Source organism: Ostrinia nubilalis, chromosome Z (genome assembly GCF_963855985.1).
Source record: "Ostrinia nubilalis chromosome Z, ilOstNubi1.1, whole genome shotgun sequence".
NCBI classification, from domain to species: Eukaryota; Metazoa; Arthropoda; class Insecta; order Lepidoptera; family Crambidae; genus Ostrinia; species Ostrinia nubilalis.
The window spans coordinates 13,358,745-13,379,159 of NC_087119.1; the positions used below are offsets into that span (position 1 = coordinate 13,358,745).

The 20,415-nt window shown below is 38.3% G+C and overlaps 1 protein-coding gene across 1 annotated transcript in view; it reads right to left on the reverse strand.

Moving 5' to 3' along the window:
- Positions 1 to 18,370, reverse strand: part of LOC135086570 (dynein axonemal heavy chain 6) — a 91,662-nt gene extending 73,292 nt beyond the window's left edge. The window contains exons 1-25 of the mRNA XM_063981321.1: positions 18,077 to 18,370; positions 17,824 to 17,908; positions 17,652 to 17,733; positions 17,344 to 17,554; positions 17,079 to 17,220; positions 16,598 to 16,837; positions 13,890 to 14,107; positions 13,527 to 13,710; positions 12,879 to 13,450; positions 12,169 to 12,401; positions 11,561 to 11,709; positions 11,172 to 11,407; positions 10,859 to 11,009; positions 8,437 to 8,646; positions 7,010 to 7,222; positions 6,716 to 6,862; positions 6,303 to 6,479; positions 5,747 to 6,001; positions 5,345 to 5,491; positions 4,976 to 5,229; positions 4,571 to 4,689; positions 4,045 to 4,218; positions 3,118 to 3,277; positions 2,711 to 2,856; positions 2,325 to 2,476 (exon numbers count right to left, since the gene is read on the reverse strand). Of these exons, the coding sequence (XP_063837391.1) occupies positions 2,325 to 2,476; positions 2,711 to 2,856; positions 3,118 to 3,277; positions 4,045 to 4,218; positions 4,571 to 4,689; positions 4,976 to 5,229; positions 5,345 to 5,491; positions 5,747 to 6,001; positions 6,303 to 6,479; positions 6,716 to 6,862; positions 7,010 to 7,222; positions 8,437 to 8,646; positions 10,859 to 11,009; positions 11,172 to 11,407; positions 11,561 to 11,709; positions 12,169 to 12,401; positions 12,879 to 13,450; positions 13,527 to 13,710; positions 13,890 to 14,107; positions 16,598 to 16,837; positions 17,079 to 17,220; positions 17,344 to 17,554; positions 17,652 to 17,733; positions 17,824 to 17,908; positions 18,077 to 18,177 (4,758 nt within the window). The 5' untranslated portion in view covers positions 18,178 to 18,370. The remainder of the gene's footprint in view (positions 1 to 2,324; positions 2,477 to 2,710; positions 2,857 to 3,117; positions 3,278 to 4,044; positions 4,219 to 4,570; positions 4,690 to 4,975; positions 5,230 to 5,344; positions 5,492 to 5,746; positions 6,002 to 6,302; positions 6,480 to 6,715; positions 6,863 to 7,009; positions 7,223 to 8,436; positions 8,647 to 10,858; positions 11,010 to 11,171; positions 11,408 to 11,560; positions 11,710 to 12,168; positions 12,402 to 12,878; positions 13,451 to 13,526; positions 13,711 to 13,889; positions 14,108 to 16,597; positions 16,838 to 17,078; positions 17,221 to 17,343; positions 17,555 to 17,651; positions 17,734 to 17,823; positions 17,909 to 18,076) is intronic.
- Between the last annotated feature and the right edge of the window lie 2,045 nt (positions 18,371 to 20,415).

Here is a 20,415-nt window from a genome sequence, read left to right on the forward strand (position 1 = left end):
AAAGCTGAATACTGACTTCACTTTGACCATGAGCATACTCGACGTAAACATGCATTATCCAGTAAAAACTTTGGTAACTACCCAAGTAACATTTTACTCCATTTAAGAGTTCAATAGTCGTTCACAGGCTGTGTATGTCAGCTGTATACGAGCTGTATAGCTTGCTATAATGCTTTTATAGAACCAGTTTGGGCACAAATTAGACAGCTTTAAGTTCACTATGGCTGTACATTAGCAGTATAATAGCAGTTTAAGTAGTAACATCGTACTTAAGGCTGACTTACGGCACTATATGGGACGCAGTGTGAACCATACAACGTACGTGAGGACAATAAAGAGTAACAAGTGGCTAAATGCACAGCTTTCAAAGTTATAAAGTCCGACAAAAGTACTCCAATGCTACCTAAAGTTCACGTGTGTCTTAAATTATTTCCACATTTTAATATTAGTTTGGTATTTGTACGTGAGTGCCAAGAGGGAAACAACTCGGGCGGATAATCATTTATGCAAATAATAACACGGGTTTTAAATACTTAATAATGTTAATGCCATTGGGAATGCAACTTTATCGTGAAATGTATACATATTTACAGCTAAAATATTTACGCGCCTCTGTAAAAACGCGATATTCATTTTAAAATATTTAAAACTGGCTGAGAGGAAATCTACAATTTTCAGTTTTTGATATTGGATTGGCATTATAATTATATTACGGTAATTAATTATAACATGAAACCAAAACTCAATCGCTCTATCTGCGAATTTTGTGATAAATCTGCATTAATTTTGGAGATTTATTTGGTAAATATTTTAGGTTATGTAGAACAAAATGGTGGAAATGAAATACGGCTATGTGAACTGTTATAACTCCAATTTAATGCGGTGAGCGTATATTAGGTTCACATGTGTTCTGTTAGAATGCTGTTATCTATATGAAGTTCCACATTTGTACCACTACAGCGCTAATGTCTATAAATTTATTCTAATGTGAACTTATGTACAGCTTTAAGATGTACCTAGTTCAGGTCAATTGTGTATCTTTAATTCTTTCAAATACTGAAATTTTAGAGATCCGCAATAAAAATTATTAATGTCCGTTAAATCGCCTAGCCCAGGTACTAATAGTCAAGTATGAATACCTAAAGCATCAGACGGTAGTGTTCCCGGTTTAAATTCGTTTATTATGCTTGACAATTTATTCAAAGCGGAATGAGGAATACGATTTTCAATAGCCCATGTTCTTATTTTTTTTTTGCGAAAGCTTAAATAATTGTCCAAATCAAAATGGTATTCACTATCACAAGAACTGCAATCATCACACTCTGATATCTGGTATATTTTGAAGGGAAATTTCAGGTTCAGGCATAATATTTTCCTCTGCATCATGTACAGAACCACCATGAACAACTAAAAACAGGCTTGGGGAAATGTGTAATAGAATATCACATTCACATTCGTGTTCAGCTTAAAGCAAATAAGAGTAGTACTTGTGGACAAATAAACTGCTATTGATGTTAATGGACAACACATATAGTCCTTTTAACAGCCTACAGTGTACATGCGAACCATTGAAACACTTTTGTACAGATAGTAAAAAAAGGTTATTTTAATTATCACAAACAAGTCCTACTACAGCTACTAGCTGTATAACAGTCTAAAACAAGTAAACATAACAGCCTTTGGCTTTATAAATGACCACGTGTGTTCTATTAAAATGCTAGCTCTATAACATCGTACAAGTAGGCCGTTAAACGGCGGTTGCCGTATCTCTACCCTCCTATAATGCTCTTAGTCAGATGGCTGACTAAAGGATAGTTGTTAGAGTATTATAACACCAACAATCGTATAAAAGTATAACTCTACACTAGTCTACACTCCCATAAGTCCCTTAGACAGGTATAGGTGTAATTAATTGCAATAATACAGCTTATACATCACGAGTGAACTGTACTAATGCTTTAAATACACATTGGAACTAATGTGAACTCTTAAATGGAGTAAAATGTTACTTGGGTAGTGGGCTGAAATTTTACTGAGCTACCTTCTGTAAATACTGTAATTCTAAATGTATCTGATTGAAGTCAATTTGTAAGAAAACGGAGTGTTTTATGTGCAATAGTGAGACAGTGAACTATGCGGTACAGTTTCTTATTTTTCCTTTATATTTTAGCTCATCTAATGTCAAAACAACACGCATTGGCGTCTCTTGACAAAATAAATAAAAAGCTATTATTCTAACATAGTGCTGATTTGGGTTGCTGCCTACTATGGTACTAAATTGAAATTAAATGCTACAACACAAGCAGTTATTGACGGTATTCTACCAGCACGCTTTTGACGGCCCTCATGCCGAAGTCGTAATGGTCTTGCTTGGACAGCTGCTCGCTGGACAATTTGTACATTTGGACCATTTTCTTCGCGAGGCCCTTCGACGACTCGAAGCCTTCCGAGTATAGGATCACCTCCGCGATGAGAGCTATTTAGAAAGTCGATTATTATATTTAGTTGAACAATTCTGAAGATCTAAAATGTTAAAGCAGTATGACGTAACCATTCCCTAGAGATGCTTAAAGTGTTAAAACATTGAAATTCTAACTTGGCGATATTTATGACGGCTATTTGTTCTCAGCCAAAAATAACACCTATCACAGCACATTCAAGTCGGTTTAATAAAAACAATCATAAGTTGCAAGTATAAGAGTGAAATTACCATAATCCGGCACCATCATAGATATAGGACGAAACAGAGCCTTCAGGTTGTCTGGTAGCTCGGTTCTGCCGGCGTAGCCAGGGTTCATCGTTATGAAGGCCGCGCACGTTCGCACCAGTTTGATTTCACGCCCCTCGAACATGAACCTAGAATATTTACATAATTGATCTCTCTACCTGTTAAGTCTGCAGGCGGCCAGATTGCAACCACAAGAATCCATTCAAATCTGCCTATAGCACTGACAGCATGTACCACCAGCCCACGTGTTCTCGAAATAATTTAAGAAAAACCTACCCTAGATAAGTGAAACACCACTTTCAAGATCTGCATTTACTGGCAGCAACTTGCACAATATTTTTAGAAGATATTCAGACTTTAATGGAATCAAACCAGAATATAAATTTTACCTTGACTGCTTGGCTACTTTCGCGTTCCTGATAGTGATGAGTTGTTGGGCGATGACGGACAACACTTCGATATCGATGCGGTTGAACTCGTCGAAGCAGCACCAGGCGCCAGATGTCGCCAGCCCCGAGAAGAATCGCCCCATCATCTTGTAATCTAGACCTGCAATATTGAAGGCAAACCAAAATAGTGAGATACAATGCACACAAAAGGTTCGTTAATGCTGGATTCATCTCTGATTCACGGATTAGAAGACGGAAACTCTTGTCTGCATAATGGACACCATACAGAAGATCTGCAAGGCGGAACACCCTAGAGACCTCGTGCAGCACGAAACAAAGAAGCTGGAAGGTAGTTGATGGTCATACAATCTTGGATATAACACCTAATCCTTTGCTTGCCAGCAACAGGGCACCAGGAGGATATACAACGACGGATAGAGCAATGGTTTTTTTAATGCAGAACAAGGCAGGTATTTGACCGCAATTGCAACTGCTGTTAAGTCTAGGATGGTACATTATCTGCCCTGAAAGTGCTTATTCATTCTCGCCTTGAAAATCTTGGGGGTGACTGATGATGAAGTAATAAAGGCCTCGCCGCCGATGTCGAGCTGTAGGACTTATAGCATATCCACACATGCCGCCGGCTTTCAGTCTGCTTTGCCAGTAAAAGATGTACGACCGCCGGGTTGGCCGCCGGCCGTGCTGCCCGGCATGTGGCACAAGTAGCAACGGTCCGTGAGTGCGGTGCGGTTTGTTAAGAAGCATTACCTTCCGAGCAGTTGAACACGACGCACTGTATAGCCAGCGACTTGGCCAGATCCTTGGTGGTCTCCATCTTGCCGCCGAGGTCGAGCGGCAGGGCTTCTATGAGATACAAGTAGCAGCGGTCCGTGATAACAAGAACACCAGTTTGTTAAGAAGCGTTACCTTCTGAGCAGTTGAACACGACGCACTGTATAGCCAGCGACTTGGCCAGATCCTTGGTGGTCTCTGTCTTGCCGGTGCCGGCGGGCCCCGCGGGCGCGCCGCCGAGGTCGAGCTGTAGGGCTCCCATGAGGCACAAGTAGCAGCGGTCCGTCAGCGGGGTGATCACAAGCACACCTGGAAGACCACCGCAGGGCACATTTTTAGGCGTCACTTTATTAAAGCTCTGCCCAAACATAGTCACTTTTGCTATCGAATGAAATCAGACATGTTCGCTATTTGTTGCGATCACATGCAACCTTATTAACCATCGGACATAATAGCTTTTTGTTATAGACACGTACATCATCGAGAAGACCATACTTGTCCAGTAACGGCAATCGGACACATCCACTATTTGTAAGACTACAGATACAGTACATCATCACAACAAACCGCAGTTGTTGTGTCCGTTGTGGTAATCAGACGCAATTACCTACTATTATTAAATAAATAAAGAGATATATTTGGAAAGTAATGAACAATTTACCTCCAGCTCCCAAATACTCGTGGCCGTAGATGTACAAGGCGCTTGACATGCGAGCGACACAGTTGTCGATGTCTTCTTCCCAATAGTATCGGATCATCTTCAACCATTCGAAATCAGTTCTGAAAATTATATTTCCGTAAATAATGTTTTGTTTTCATATCTATTTTCTATTCAAATTCATACTAAATAGTTGGCGCCAATTTCGAGTAAGATCCTGTCGCACGCTAGTGGCTTTAAGTGGAGCGTAAATACGACAGAAATATCATTGCATTTGCACTCGCTGAAGGTAGCGCCAGTAAGGAGCTGTCACCACTAGTGAATGCAAATACGGTAGGTTTTTAACCGCCATGTAAAAAAAGAAGAGGATCAAAATTCGACAACAATGTTTTTTTATTGTATACTAACGGTTTTTGCACATGTTTTTCAACCATATGCTGGATGGTATCCCTCGCGTGCACATCCACGGTGATAAGCGCGCACAGAACCTTGCGGAACAATGACGTCAGATTCTGCCGCGTCAGCGCTGCCAGATCGTTCAAGTCCGAGATACACTTCTTCTCGTATTCCAATAAAGCCGTATCTATGCGAAGCGGAATCTCCAAGTCGAGCACCTCGTGGACCCCTTTGGCCCACATTATCTGGGAGACTGTTAGCACTACCTGTTTGTAGAACAGGATTGTACTGGTAAATGGTTATGGTCAAACATCATGGGCACGCGTAGAAATGTGCATATGTGGACTCCCTTAAAACATTCAATAAAAAAAATCAAGTTACCTGATTAGGATGCAACTGAACCCATTCCACTCTTGGGCGTGCCATAAAGTCTTTCAAAGCGTGTTTCATACTACGCTTGACCGAAGCGAACATAGCTTCCTCGACTTTGCCCAGCCAATCCTCGACGTTTCCTCTAGCTTTCAGACCCTGAAGTATTAAAACAATATTATATTAGCAGATATTTCATTACAATGCAACATGCGATGCATTAATTGAGCTATTTAAATTGACATTTGACTGAATAGCGGTTGACTCATATACAACCATTCATTTTGGCCAAAATAATGTTATGACTGACGCTTGAATTATAAAGCGAAGTAAAGTAACATTTGGTTTCCGTACATTGTCAGATTACATTATCATTACGAAAACCGGTTATAATTTCCAAAAAAGCCCACAAACCTTTCCTAAATTAACTCTCTCTCCTTCAGGCGAGAGCATAGCAATTATATCAGTTGTCAAGTCCTCAGGTTTTGCCGTTTTTGCCAGTTTGGCTTGCAACATGTCCCGGGTGTTGAAAGACATTTCTCGTTCCACCAAGGTCCCGTCCTCCGTTATCTCCATTTCACTCTCAGGCAGCTTCACCCCAAACTCTAGTTTGGCTATTGCATCGAAGCATTTTCGTAAATGGGGCTGTACTGCATGCGGATTCCTTGTCTGTCAAAACATTTATGTCCATTGTCAAGTCTCTACGAAACCACAAAATCTTCCTATTACGTATAAGGTACGTATAAGGTCTTTTGTGATCCAAGCAATGTTTGCCAAAACACCAGTTGGTTTCATATTAAAGTGAGATATAACTATTTTGCAGTCGGATACTAACCAATGAATGGGAAAAGAAGAAATACAATAGTCTACCGGCACACATGCACGCAAAATAAAAGAGCCTTTGGATTCAATACACAAGAACAACGGTATTGCAACACAAAATAAACATAATATTGAGAAGATAAGATACCTGAGCCAATATCTCCAGTAGCTCGTCGTTTGACAAAAAGAAGAACCTGGGGAAAGCGACTCGCTTCGTTTCTAGGTATGCCTCAAGGCATTTCATGATTTGATCTAACATTTCGTTGTTCCGCACAAACTCTTCGTACAGCTTGGGTTGAGTTGCAGCTGGCATGGCCAGTGGTACCTAAAAATTATAATGGATTTACTTTAATAAATCGTTGAATACATGGTTGGATTAGGGGCAATTCCGAAACAACCAGTATGAAACTATACTTAAGTACAAGATTGAACAGAGAAAACGCCTGTAAAGGAATCACAAATTCACAATGCAGATTTAAAGATAATTCGATGATAAATAGTATGATATGTAGAAGAAAAAAATTACATGTCAGCTAAAATAACTTAATTTAAAAAAAAAACCTTTGCCAACTTGCGCATAATGTCCTTCCACGACTTGTCAACGATGGTGAACAGTCTGGTCTCATTGGGCAGCTGTCTTTGGATGTCAGGAGCTGAGAAGATCACCTCCAAGTATATCCATGTTTGCTGGCAGGCATACCATTCTTCCTGTGAACGAAGGAAGGTAGGTAAATAAGTGTTAATGAAGCTACGATCGAAGGAATTTGACTAAATTAAAGCATTTATTACCACTCCATAAGATGCCGCAGTGTTTGGATGTGCTGTAGCGTAGAGTGAGTGAAATTATCCACTTACAAGTGTCTTGGCGAACAGCTCCAAGTTCCTGGCCCACTCCTCGACTCTGCTCTTGATGGGGCCGCAACTCCTGGAGCTGAGGATGGTGCTGACGTGGATGTTGCTCTCGTCTAGTGCCGCTTGGATCTCCTCGAGGCCACCCAACACGTACACGTCTTTGGCATCCTTGTGGAGGATCGCGGGGAACTCTAGGGCGGCCCAGATCTCTTCCACCTGTTGGTTTTGGAATTGGTTAGTATAAAATTTTAACTATTCATTTTATACTACTTCTACTGCAAAGCGCAAACTATCCTAATTTTTTTCCTAACGCTCAAGATCCTCATGATAGTAGTAACACTATTCGCTTCGCCCAAGTCTTCGAGGAAAAGAACTTCCGAAGAGCTTATCCACACATTCATGCAACCTCGCGACGAACCCAGTCTCGGAGACAATTAAGTGGTAACTGCCATTGCAGTGACTCGCGCTTATTATAACAAAGTTCAGATTCCTACGGACGAGTGTCTCAACGCGAACAGAAGTTAGCCGAGTAGTGTACGTCTGACGATTCGTATTCAATCTTCGGAGCACTGCGAGCTTTATCTCGGGCGCAAAAACCAGGTAGAGGCAGGTAGCTCGAAGTGAAGTGCGTGTCTACACTATCTATATCTAATTCGATAACTTCAGTCAACTTCGCGAGTAGTGTAGCCGAGGTATTATAATCACACCAACCCAAACGAGAATTAAGGGTATTTTTAATATCGTGCGGATTATGGACGCGGACTTGCCCCGCATGCGTGACACTCGCAAATGTCCTATTCATACAAGTATTTATTGTAATGCGTGGAACACGCACGCGTGTATGAAGCCATCCCGCGTCCGTGATGAAATCCGCACGATATTGAAAACACTCATAAAGCGTATACTGGCCCGAGAAAATCTCCAACGTCGAGCTATTGGTCGATCGACCAGCAGATCAAGCGCCGCAAGTGGAACTGGATTGGCCACACTCTCCGAAGGGATCCCGATCACATCCCCAAGCAGGCTCTGGATTGGATCCCCCAAGGAAAACGCAAACGTGGTCGCCCCAAGCAAACTTGGCGGCGCACTGTGAACGCGAAGCTCAAGACCAAACGCGATGGAGGACTGTTGTGGAAGCCCTCTGCCCCATCTAGGGGACATAGTAGGACCTTAAGTCAAGTAAGTCATAGAGCGAGCCACAGTCTGGGGCGGAGCCGCGAAAGAATGTCTAGGCCGTCTAGCTCGGACAATAACTCGCAGCACCGTCCCAAAGACTTCGGGAGGACACCGTCAGGTTTTAGTGAGTAGGCCCTGCCCATCTGGCAGGGAGAGCCTTACATAACCCACTGGTTCCCCCGGGCCAGTGGGTATGCAATTTCATGCATTTCCTGACGAAAAAAAAAAAAAAAAAAGTAAGTCATAAAGCATACCTTCTTAAGCAGCGCCTCAAGCCCTGCCTCGGAGCTGGCCTGGCCAGCGACCTCCATCAGCTCCTCGGCGTGCTGGAACGCCTGCAGCTCCTCCAGCACCTGCAGCGTCAGCACCATGTCCGGCGTGAAGCGCGTGTGCAGGATCTCCTCGATGCGCACCCAGTGCCGCGGCTTCAGCGACGGGTTGCGCAGGTATGACATCACTGGTATCTGCCGAGTAAGGGGTAACAATTAGATATAGTTCGTTTCATCCGCGAAGACGCCCTGGGTGCGGGAAGTTTGATCCGAGAATCCGTGTGGCATTATTGTAGTGTGCGTGTGCACTCATGGATGATTTAGCGTGTACCACAGAATAATAATAAGTACTACGTACAGAAGTTTTACTTCGCGAAGGTATTTAAAAAAATGTATGCTCAATGTCATTAACAATATGGTGTAATTTAGCCTGTTTCAAGAGTCAAGCACCATTTTGTTGACAAATGTCAGTGATCGGCTCTGCGCCGAAGCTATAGGGCTGACTTCGGTAAAATGATGTGACGTGAGGTGCCAAACTGCGGAAAATGGCGGAGGAAATACATGATTTAGCATGCATCAGTGTCTTGAGGCAACTTAAAAAAGTACATTATGTGTTTTTATTATTATTTAGGCAGTTAAATACTGCACAGTATTTAGTATAGGTGTACCAGAATCTCATGGCAAACAAAAATATTGGAAAAGTGTGTTTTTCATATGGCCATTGTCTATGGTTTTATTGTCACCTGTCAAAGTAAATCAAGAGATCTGTCAGCCGCTGCAGAAATTTAGTAATCTCTTAATGCCTATTTGTTATTTTTATGAAAAAGTCGAAAAAGCTCAAGCAAATCATATTGTTTTCAATGTGTATTGTAAAATAGGGCATAATTCAAATCAATCTTTGATTTTAAAGCGCGTCGTTGAGTTGACAGTAAGTTGGAGTGAAATGTTTTGATACATTTAGTTTATTACCTAACTGCGTCAGAAGGAGGGTGGGTTATGTTTATTTTTAAATTATTCTTACCTAATAGCTGCTTTATCGGGGTTTTCAGGTGTATTTCATACTTTGGTGCAGAGGAATAGTGAAAAAGTTATGACCATGTAAAGAAAATTGAAAAAGATTTCATCAAGCAAGTTTGAGTAATTGAAATGCTGAAAGAGCGATTTATACAATTATACAGGATCGAATTTTGTAATGCCACCTGGAGGGAAAGTACCTACTCTAAATATTGTAGATAGAATTTTTTTCTCAAAGAAAACATTCCTTTGTTTTTTAAAAGAAATAGAACTGCATTCAAAGATTTCCAAAAATTTGCTTACCACACCCGGGAATCGAACCAACTAAAATCTGTTAAAAATGACATCCTGTATTTTTATTACATCGATCGTTAGGGTTAAGTATAAGGATGAAATCTCTCTAACAAATTTGATAAATCAAATGAAAGGAAAACCATGAAATCTTAAATTATTTTGATAATGTTACAGAAAATTGTATGGTATTGTAGTGAATTTTCGAAAAAAAATCGAATCTTTGAATGCAGTTCTCTTTGTTTTTTCAAAAATAAGAATGTTTTGTTTCAGTAAAATTTTCTATCTACAGTATTAAGAGTACTTTCCCTCCAGGTGGCATTACAAAATTCCACCCTGTATAAATACCTCTTTAACTTAATTATCCATTGAAGAACAAGAAATGCAAGTGGAGTTCTTAGAATCGTTTTCTAGTTCTGAATGAAGTGATAAGTTATAAGTATGATACATAATAAAATTATTCACAGTAATAAACGGTTTACTTATTTTTCAAGACATGTTTTTATGTTAAAAACCCGATGTATAACAACATTCTTCATACACATACCTAAAATGTATAGGTATGCATTTGTACTTCATGTTCATTAATATTAGTCATAAATAAAAAAATAAAAAGTATCAAGATCGTTTAATCCAATTTCCCCAGTATTGCAATCAACAAAGTTTATTTTCCCCATTTGCCATGAGATTCTGGTACACCTATACACCATTTTCTTTATTTTCTTCCATCATACACAAGAATACGCGTGCGTGAGTCAATGTTCGCTCGTATGTGAGGCCTTGCCCGAATAGTATCCTGTAGGTGGGCCATCGTGCGTTTTGTTTTCGATGTAAACTCGCGGAGATGAACAGGCCTGGTAAAGAGTGCGGCCATGAATGAACCGTGTTGGACAACTATTGCAAATTGTATTCTAAAGCAAAGATATCCGTAACCGAAACTTTCGGATATCCGAAATAAAAAAATATCCGTAACCGAAACCGGTATAATACTATTCCTATTTCCGAAATCGTATCCATAACCGAAACTACATATCCATAACATCCCTAATGTAAACGGCATTTTTACTTCATTCAGATTTCAAGATAGGATTGTAAAACTCACCTTTTCTTTGATAATATCGATTGTTTCTTTGCATTTTGGCACAATCTTGTTCGGAGGTACACCTTTGTCCAATTGGTTGAATATTTTGCCATAGTTAATGGTGGTAGTCTGAATTTCATCCATGTCCAAAGTATTGAAAGGCGACTCATACCTATAAACCAAAATATGGAGTAATAAAATAGTGTAAATATGGAGTAAATAAATATTTAAAAACAAAATGTACAATTGAAACTATCAAAATTAGCTTATGTACTAGCTGCAAAATGTGCAAATCCGCCACTGCCATGAAATATCTTGATACAACAACACTCACCATGACGTGAAATTATCGTTCCATTCTTTAGAAGATTTCCACAGGAGTTGTCTGAGTTTGACGTCGTTGATCGCTTCGTCCAGCGCCTCCAGTCTTGCCGGGGGTATCTTGAATATTTTTTGCCACTCGCGAATCTGCTTGTCCCTGGCAGCGCAAGCTTGCAACTTCTCCATCAAATCTTCCAGAGTTTCCATCACTTTCTCCATGTCTGACGTGTCAGCGTATAACCAAGGTGCCTGTGAAATGTAACGGTTTTTAGATTAAAACTTTTATTTAGAGTTAAGGCCATTGTCATAAGTTTGAAGCCTATCCATTTGAACCGCGAGTCAGTCGAGACGACCGCTCGACCTAAGGCTGTCTCAGCCTCAAGTGGGGACGGCTTTACATACCGCAACTTCGTCCCTGAGTTTGTTGACGTCGAGCATCAGCTCCATGATGTCCTTGCCGATCTGGCTCGCGAACAAGCCGGCGAGCTTGCCGCGCGTCTCGAGACGAGCGTCCACGTTCGTTCTGAGCGTTCCCAATGCCACGCTCAACCCTAAAAGTTAGGAGAATATATTTACCTCAAATAACGGTATTCTGCAGAGATGTGGATAAGTTTGACTTATTATTAGAAATATCATGATAAATGCTACCAAAAATAAATGAGTCGGAGTTTAGTGTTTGTCCAGGAGTCACCATGATTAATCTTTTCATTGATTTCTTTCTGGTAATTTCGTCACACAACAGACGCGCGAGTTGTTTACTTTTTTTTTTCTTGGCTTTCGCGGTTTGCGTTTAGCCACAACGGTGTGGGAGAAAAGGTTAGGAAACGTTTACTTTAATGCTATGCTATACGCTTTGTTGCATTCAAGCAGCAGAATCAACTTTATTTTTATTGCTGACCCACCAGTGAAACACTCTGTATGTAATAGTATATTAAGAAAAGCAAAAGGTTTATTTAGCAATTTAAAGCTAAAAACCACTTCCCTTATCTACAATGTCAGTTTCTACATACCCAAATAGTCCGTCATATCGTCCGGCGGTATCGGCAGGTTGAACTCTCCCATCAAATCATACAGCTCCCGGAGGTACTCCAGGCGTTCCTCTAGGAACACCACCCTCGGCTCCAGCCCGTCCATCATGAAGTTGAAGGCCACAAGCTCTCCAGCCGTCTCGGGCTCCTTGCTGATGTCTTCGGTGATGTTGTCTATGCCGCTCAGGATCTCTGCTATGCAATCGTGGCCAATGCTGGAAGAAGACGACACATATTCAGTACCTCAAAAATTTAAGATTTGAAATTCTCAGGTCTCAAACGTATATTATTAAGTAGTAAAGCATGGGCTGGAAGACGTAGCGTGGGCAGGCCTCCTACTAGGTGGACCGACGATCTGGTAAAGGTCGCGGGAAGAGCCTGGATGCGGGCAGCGCAGGACCGTTCATTGTGGAAAACCTTGGGGGAGGCCTTTGTCCAGCAGTGGACGTCATTTGGCTGAAACGAAGACGAAGAAAGCATGGGATAAATAAAGCAGCATGTTGATCACACTACCTCCGGTACTTTGCGGTCAATTTGAAGGCAACCATAAAGTAGTTTTTGAGACCCCTCGCTTTTAGTTTAAACCTCATAACTACATATTGCTAAGAACATTTTAAAGTTACATAAGTGGAGGAGACATCATGAGTCTGATCTATAGGATTCTAACAAGAAATTAATTTCGTATGACTCACTCTGGTGTAGTGTTCAGAACAACATCAAAGAGGCGTCTCGGTTGTGGCCTGAACAACTCCTGGAAAGGACACAAGCACAAGAATATCAACCCGAGCGGCTGGTAGCTCACGACTTCTTCTATAGACTCCATTTGCTTGTTCAGCTTATCACAAAGTTTCCTAAACTCGTTCGTATCTCTTTCTTGTTTGATTATATTGATATCCATGTCATGAGCTTCTCTGAAGTTATCCATGAACCCTTTCATTCTTTGCAAAAACACCCAAACGCAATCGTAAGCGTTGTTTAGGGAACTGGGTATGAAAGCTATGTCCGCCAACATGGTTTTGTCCTGATTCATCAAGAAATACAAGTTTGGTGCCACTCCAGCTGACCATTCAACTTGCTTCCCCATGATGGAGGGCTGAACGAATATTTGCAAAGTTTCTTCATTCAGGAAATTGTGGAATGTGCGAACGTATTGATCCCAATAACTCGTGATTTTTTCTAAGTATGTCATAATGATTTTCTGGCTAGGGTTCAATTCCACTTGACCATTTGGCAGAACATACGCATCAACTTGGAACAGAGCCCACTAAAATGAAACAACGTGGATTAGTTAAGCTAGCAAATTAAAATTAAATTATTTGATGAAGGCACAAAAGAAATACCTTGCAAGTATCAGTGTCCCTAGGTACCACTTCTAGGACTTCATCCACTTCAGTGCCCTCCAAAAGAGCTCTATCGGGTGTGAATTCCGCATGTTTCCGCAACATGCTTGCCATCATACTGTTTGATCGTTTGGTTAGTCGGTATAGCATGTAGTTCGTCATATAGTCAGTGACTTTTATGAAGCTGAAAAAAGCAAGGTTAGTCCGTTAGCGAGCATTCGTCGCACGTTCATTATTTGTTTCCGGCAATCCAAAGTGTTGCAATTGGTATATCATGACATTACAGCGGCACGACCAATGAATGGCCCCACTTTGGTGTTGATAGGCCAGGCAACCGTACAAAAAGCATTCTCCTACACATACCATGCCAGCCTCTCGCAATACTTTCTTTTATTGGCTTTCTCTGTATAAGACATGCCGCCTGTCGGCTTCCCTCTTATAATCTGGAAGGGCGGTATGTTCCGATCGTCATAGACGAAGCCTTGCTGGTACAGCGCTGTGTGACACGCCTGGGTGATGATCTCCAACACAACCACTCGGAACTCTGCTAACTTCTCTCGTATATACTCTACTCGTTTCATCTGGATACAAAAATATTATGATGATAAAAATTTTCACAGCAAAACTGCCTAAGGCAGGATTCACATTGACGGCGTGAGTCGGCGCGCAGCGCAGCGTCTTTCCGTTCTATACATGGCCAGAACGCACCCATAGGAAACTGCTCGTGTATATTTTGGAGTGCTCCTTTGTAAATCTGTTCCTACAAACTATACACGAATTTTGCGTACTGGCTGTGTATAGTTCGCATTGTGGATGCTTGCGGCTTCGATCCAAACTATACTACACTACTTACACTTGACATAAATAATATTATGAATTTAGTTTGATTTTGATGTAGTACCTACCTAAAATATGGAATTCTATTTAAAGTGAAATGTATTTCATGTAACACATTATTATTTTACTGAATCAATATGAAACTATTTTTTTAACACTTGTAAGTAGTTTTTAACCAACTTAAAAAAAAGGTTTTCAATTCGATTTTTCTGTATGTACCTACGTTACCGCAGAACTCCGTCAATTATGAACCGACTTTCAAAAATTTTTTTTTGTTCGATAGGGTATACTCTTGAGGTGGTCCCATTGTCACCAAGTCAGGGTCTGATAATGGGATCCTAGGGAAATCGAGGGAGACCTCAAATTTTATAGGCACGTATATCATTTTTCATGTTTTATCTTAAGTCCTGAAAATCATCATCTCATATTGATGAGCTTCACTTATATTTACCACTTTTTATAAAATTAATTATGCAGAAACCACAGCAGAGAAGAACACTTAGATTATTGTCTGTCATTCGTTGCACTGGTCTGGCCTTTCGAAAGAGCGCATGTCACAAATCAATTGAAATCCAACCTTATCAAAAGGCAATATGATTTAAAGCTAAAATCTCGTTTTACTTACATTATTGTACTGCTACTCATCACTAGGTGACACTAAACACATGATTCAGTGTATACAACATCTAATGCAAAGTAATAAGGACCATAGTTGAAAATCACTGGGCAAATTACAAATTCCGAAGTAATAATTCCGCTACTCTACAGTAGATGTCACTAAAAATTTAATAGATTAAATTGATTATCTATTACAAATGGTTTAAGGTTTATAATTCAATGATCTCGGCGATAGAATGAATGTTGGGGTAATACACTTTATAAAAGGAGTATCGATATTTTACAAATACTATTTTGTTTGCTATTTTAGATAAGTATTGAGCTCTGTCTAAAAGAGTTTTCCATTTCCTTTAAAATTATGTTAAATAATAGGCCTGAAATTATTACTGCAATTTAATTGTCTGGATCTACGTATGGTCGAAAAATCGTTTGCAAGTTTTGAAAATTTACATTTATACGTACAAACGAATAGTGAAAGTTAAATAAAAGCTATTAATAAAAAACTTAACATAAAAAAGTTCAACGTAATAGGAAATGATTTGAATATATTTATAAGACACAAAAATTGAACTAGGAAAATTTATCTTTTAAGTCTGTCGTTACATTCTGAATTCTTATTCCTCGCTCATTTTGCTACTGCACCATAATAATTAAAATACATCACTTAATCGATAATTTGACGGGATCTACTTTAGGACATCCCTGGCTGAGTAGCGTAGCGAACGAAGCAGAAGTAAAAAAAAATTACATGCTTATCACATTTTTTAAGATAGTCTATTTCTAGTGAGTTAAGAGAAGATTATATTTTAAACGTGTGTGTAACACACTATTTGTCGTGCTTCCTTTACTAATTTTAATAAAACAATAAATTTATTATGTTCATTTATTTTTTACATTTATTTTATTTTATTACTACCTACTTATATTTATTTTAAACTTGTATGCACATAAAACAGCGTACATAAGGCGGACTTAATGCCTTTCGGCATTTTTAACTAAAAACCCTCTATCAAAATAACGGCACGTGCCGAAAGATGATTCAGTGTTTAAAGAAGATACGCGGATATTAATTACCATGTAATAGAAAGAGAGGTCAATAAATCAAAATGTCGAATAATACAACTACATACTCACATATTGTAATAGCACACTCATTCCAACATTTTACGTCACGCATGATCAGTCCGTATGCGTACTGGCTATGTATATTACGGAATACGATCATTTACCTACGTCACTACAAACTATACACGGGTTTTTGCGTACTGGCAGTGTATAGTTTGGAGGAGCTTAGTAAAAAAAGTATATTCCAAACTATACTCGATTAGTTTCACACCCTTGCGTTCTGGCTATGTATAGATTGGAAAGACGCCGCAGCGCAGCATCCGTTCAGTCAAAAATGCGGGGGGGGAATGCGCGCGTATCTGCTGGAACACGCTTGGAGCCGACCGGCTTCCGACGCATGCTCGCGCATCCGTCCGGACTTTACGCCTGGGTAAGTGCGCTCCAACGCGCGCAGGTCAATGGGTATGTCCCTATGAGTCACTGTTTATGGCGTGAAATGCAGCGTACGCGTCTATTTTAGTATGCGTAAATATCACACACTGGCAAATTACCTGAACTTCAATGAAGTAGAAAAACGCAGTATCCATGTCCCGCGACAAATCAGCCCAACTTTTCATATACATTTCACAGCACATGGCTTGAATGCTCAGTAAAGCCTTGCCAAGAACTGGTGTAAGAATAAAGAGATTTTTCGCAATTTTTGTACGCAATTTGCTATATTTTCTAAATAATATAGATTTACGCCATACATAGAATGCTTTCCAATATCTGTACAATTTAAAAAACTTTATCTGGAACAATGTAAAATATTTTATTCTGATTAATCAAAAAAGTTGTGCTAGTAAACCAAAACAGTAAATTCAGTAAGTTTACATTTTCATCAGTTTCCCTTACAAAAAAAACATGATTGACTTTTATTGTGTGAATAATTTTGAATATTAATAAAAAATACAGAATAATCAATTTGTTGCCCACTGATACTGTTGCCCAAAGCTCCTGCATCCCACATAAGAAAAAAAGTTCTGCACTTACATCAGTTAGCTTCACAAATATGGTATATTCTTGTTCCCAAGCATTTAGCTTAGTAAATACCATTTCATTGGTGTAATGTGTGACACCACATGGACTTATTGTTAAGTAATTTCTTCTGTCAATTTCTTCATAAGGGACCACCCTAAAAGCAAACACTACTTTTGTACATAGTTGATTTATTATGTTTAAAATCATGAATGTAATAATTAGTCTTGAATCAAAATTTATATAATTGCATATTGAAGAGGAAGACAGTGGTACTTACTTCAGGTAATATGGAGTAAAATAAACATTATCAGGATGTACTGCATAAATCATATAGAGAAAGCCACATGATGGGTTATTTTTGACATGATCAATGACTTCCTTCTGCGAGGCCACAACAGGTTTCACTTTTAGGGGATCAGTAGTTTGAACTTCCTGTAGCTGCAGGCTGCTAGATTCTCGAATTTTTATTCTTTTTTTCTTTTCTTTGACTATAGAAAAAGTAAGTATTATTAAATCAGTTTTAATACCTATTAGGTACCTTTTGATAGTATGTATCTTTTGTATCACCACAAATAAAAAATTTACCTTCTTCCAAGTTAATGGGTTCTAATTTCATTATCTTCTTCTCCTTTCTGTATCTTTCCTCTTGGGCTTCATTAAACCCAGTCTATTCGAAAAAACATATTTAAATAATTTCTCTCTTCTTTTTTTTTAACTAAGGTTGGTACATTCTCCATTTTAATTTTAAAGGACTTACCAGTGGTTCAGGTTCAGCTTTAACAAATTCAATTTTCTCCAATAACTTTTTATGAGGCAAATGGAAGGGAATGTCTCGGGGTTTCCTATGAAATTAAAGATTTAATTATTTGGTGCATGGTCTAAGTATCTAGTAATATTACTTCATTTATTCTCGTAAATCTTGTGAGTTACAAGACTACATAGGTAGTCATTACCAATGGAGCTTCCTTATTGCAATGCAAATCAAAATAAAATTGTTAAACATGCTTTACCTTAAATAATAAGTAGGAGTTTTCCTGACATTTCGTTGTAATGTTTCGATAGCTGGTAAAGTGGTCGAATGAGTCCTACGTTTAGGATGTCCATTCATCATGAAAATTTACTTTTTTACAAGTGAGTGTTTTATTTATGATTACTGTGGGAGCATAATTAATGCCATGGCCGATTCAAAATATAGTAATGAACGAAAATATATTTCTTTCACGGAGAAATCGAATTCAGTCAAATACAACAAGATACTCAATCAAATCATTCAACTGTTTGGTTTCTTGGGAAACCATTCTTGTTTATTTACATCTGACAAGAAAAGACAACACAATTCATCAAACTGACGTTGATGACTGATGGCACAGATTAAAGAAAGAAGTCAAAGGAATTCAAACGACGACCAACTTAATCGTGAATCGAAGAGTGGCGCTACAGGCGCTAACATAAATTAAACAGCAATGATTTTTTAACTTTTACATGCTTTTTACTGATAAAAAAAACCTTGGCAGATTTTTATCTAAAATTTAATTGATGATAATAGATTAAAATAATATTATAGTGATCTGTGAATAATATATCGGATTATTTAAAGGTTAGATTTTTTACACATTACATAGTTTATCTTTTTACCAACTTCATAAATAAATTGGTACCAAACATACTGTTTGCTATTTTACCTCTTATCGCTTGCATTAGAAAATGGAAAGAAACAAAAAAATGATTAATTTAATATAAATTTAACCCTTATTCAAATGCGAGCTGGTATGCATTTTTTTTACAAAGTTGAAGTGGATTTTGGGTAATTGTGGGTCACTTATTTCATATTTTAGATCAAAATTTATAAAAAAATAGGGGAAGGGGTAGTTTTTTGGGTGGTAAATAATTTACCATTATCCATTAATGACTACCAATTATTAAATGTTGGTGGTAAAATAGTTACCATTGTCCGTCTTGGTTTGTTTTTGGTTCTTGACTAGTGACTTCCTCTTGGTTCTACCTATATTTTATTAAATATTTTGGGAATTAAATAAATTTATTGTTTTTGTAAAAACAATATTTATTAATATTAGTTATTATGCTTACAATTATTATGCTTACCTTGAGTCTGAAACTAACAATTTCACTAATTACGTAACGTCAAATCGTTACGTAAATAGTTATCAAAAAAACTTAAAATTTCTCCAAATATTTATTTAGTTTTATTTGTGCACATACAAAAAACAACAGTTTTTTTTATAAATATCATCAAACTTTTGTCAAGACGGGATCGGACAGTGGTAAACTATTTACCACTTTTTTAAAATGTCTAAATTATATGAATAAATCAATTGCAGACGCTGCCTATAAGTGAGATTATACAACAAATGTTATAGTTTAGGAATTTGAATCGAAAAAACACTTTTCAGAATTTTCGTTGAACAAAGTTTCAAAAATACCAAAAAAGCGCGCTAAGAACTTGAAATTTTTCACACCAAAACCGTTTGGTTGACTTTGACATTACCTGACAGTGACAAATGACGTTGAAAAGTTGTAAGATGGCATAGATAAGTAAAAAAATATATTTAAAAATATAAATAAGTGACCACGATACCTTTAAGTATTACCATATCGAATATTAGGATCCTTTTTTAAAAGTAAACGAAGTGGTAATATATCTACCTTTGTTTGAATAAGGGTTAATAGAAATTGCATTTTATAGCCTGACCAGGAACATAAAAACCCTGGCATAGAGGCGCGTCAATTGCATTTGATAGTGCAACACTGAGTACAGTCGTACCTGTGTTAAATTAATAGCACGGTAATACTATCTATACAGTATTCCAACTCGACCATATTTTTGAAATAAATGTCAACAGCCGCGCGGAACGTCACGGTATGACAACATGCGATAGGGCTGCCCACCTGTAGACCCTATTTTCATTACAACTGCCTACTTAGAATTTCTATCTAGTTTTGTGAATGTATTTTGTGATTGTAATTTTTATGTTATTTTGACAAACAAAATACTTTATGAATGAAATAGGATAAAAATGCATGTTGTCTTGTCATTTAGATTTAATTAAAAAAATATATTTGTGTTAAGATTTAGTAACAAATCTTATAAATTTGCGACCGTAAAATGTATGCGCCTCGACTGAGGCGTACAAAATGCTTGATTTATACAGGGTGTTAGGTAAATGGGTTTATAAGCGGACACTAGCCCATGTTAACATGTGCATATAAATGGTATGGTGTAGCTAGTCGGAAAATTGGTATCATCATTTTAATAATTTTAATTTTCATAAAAATCTGATTTTATTTAATTATTTTGTATGAAAATAAAAAAATAAAAAAATGATATCAC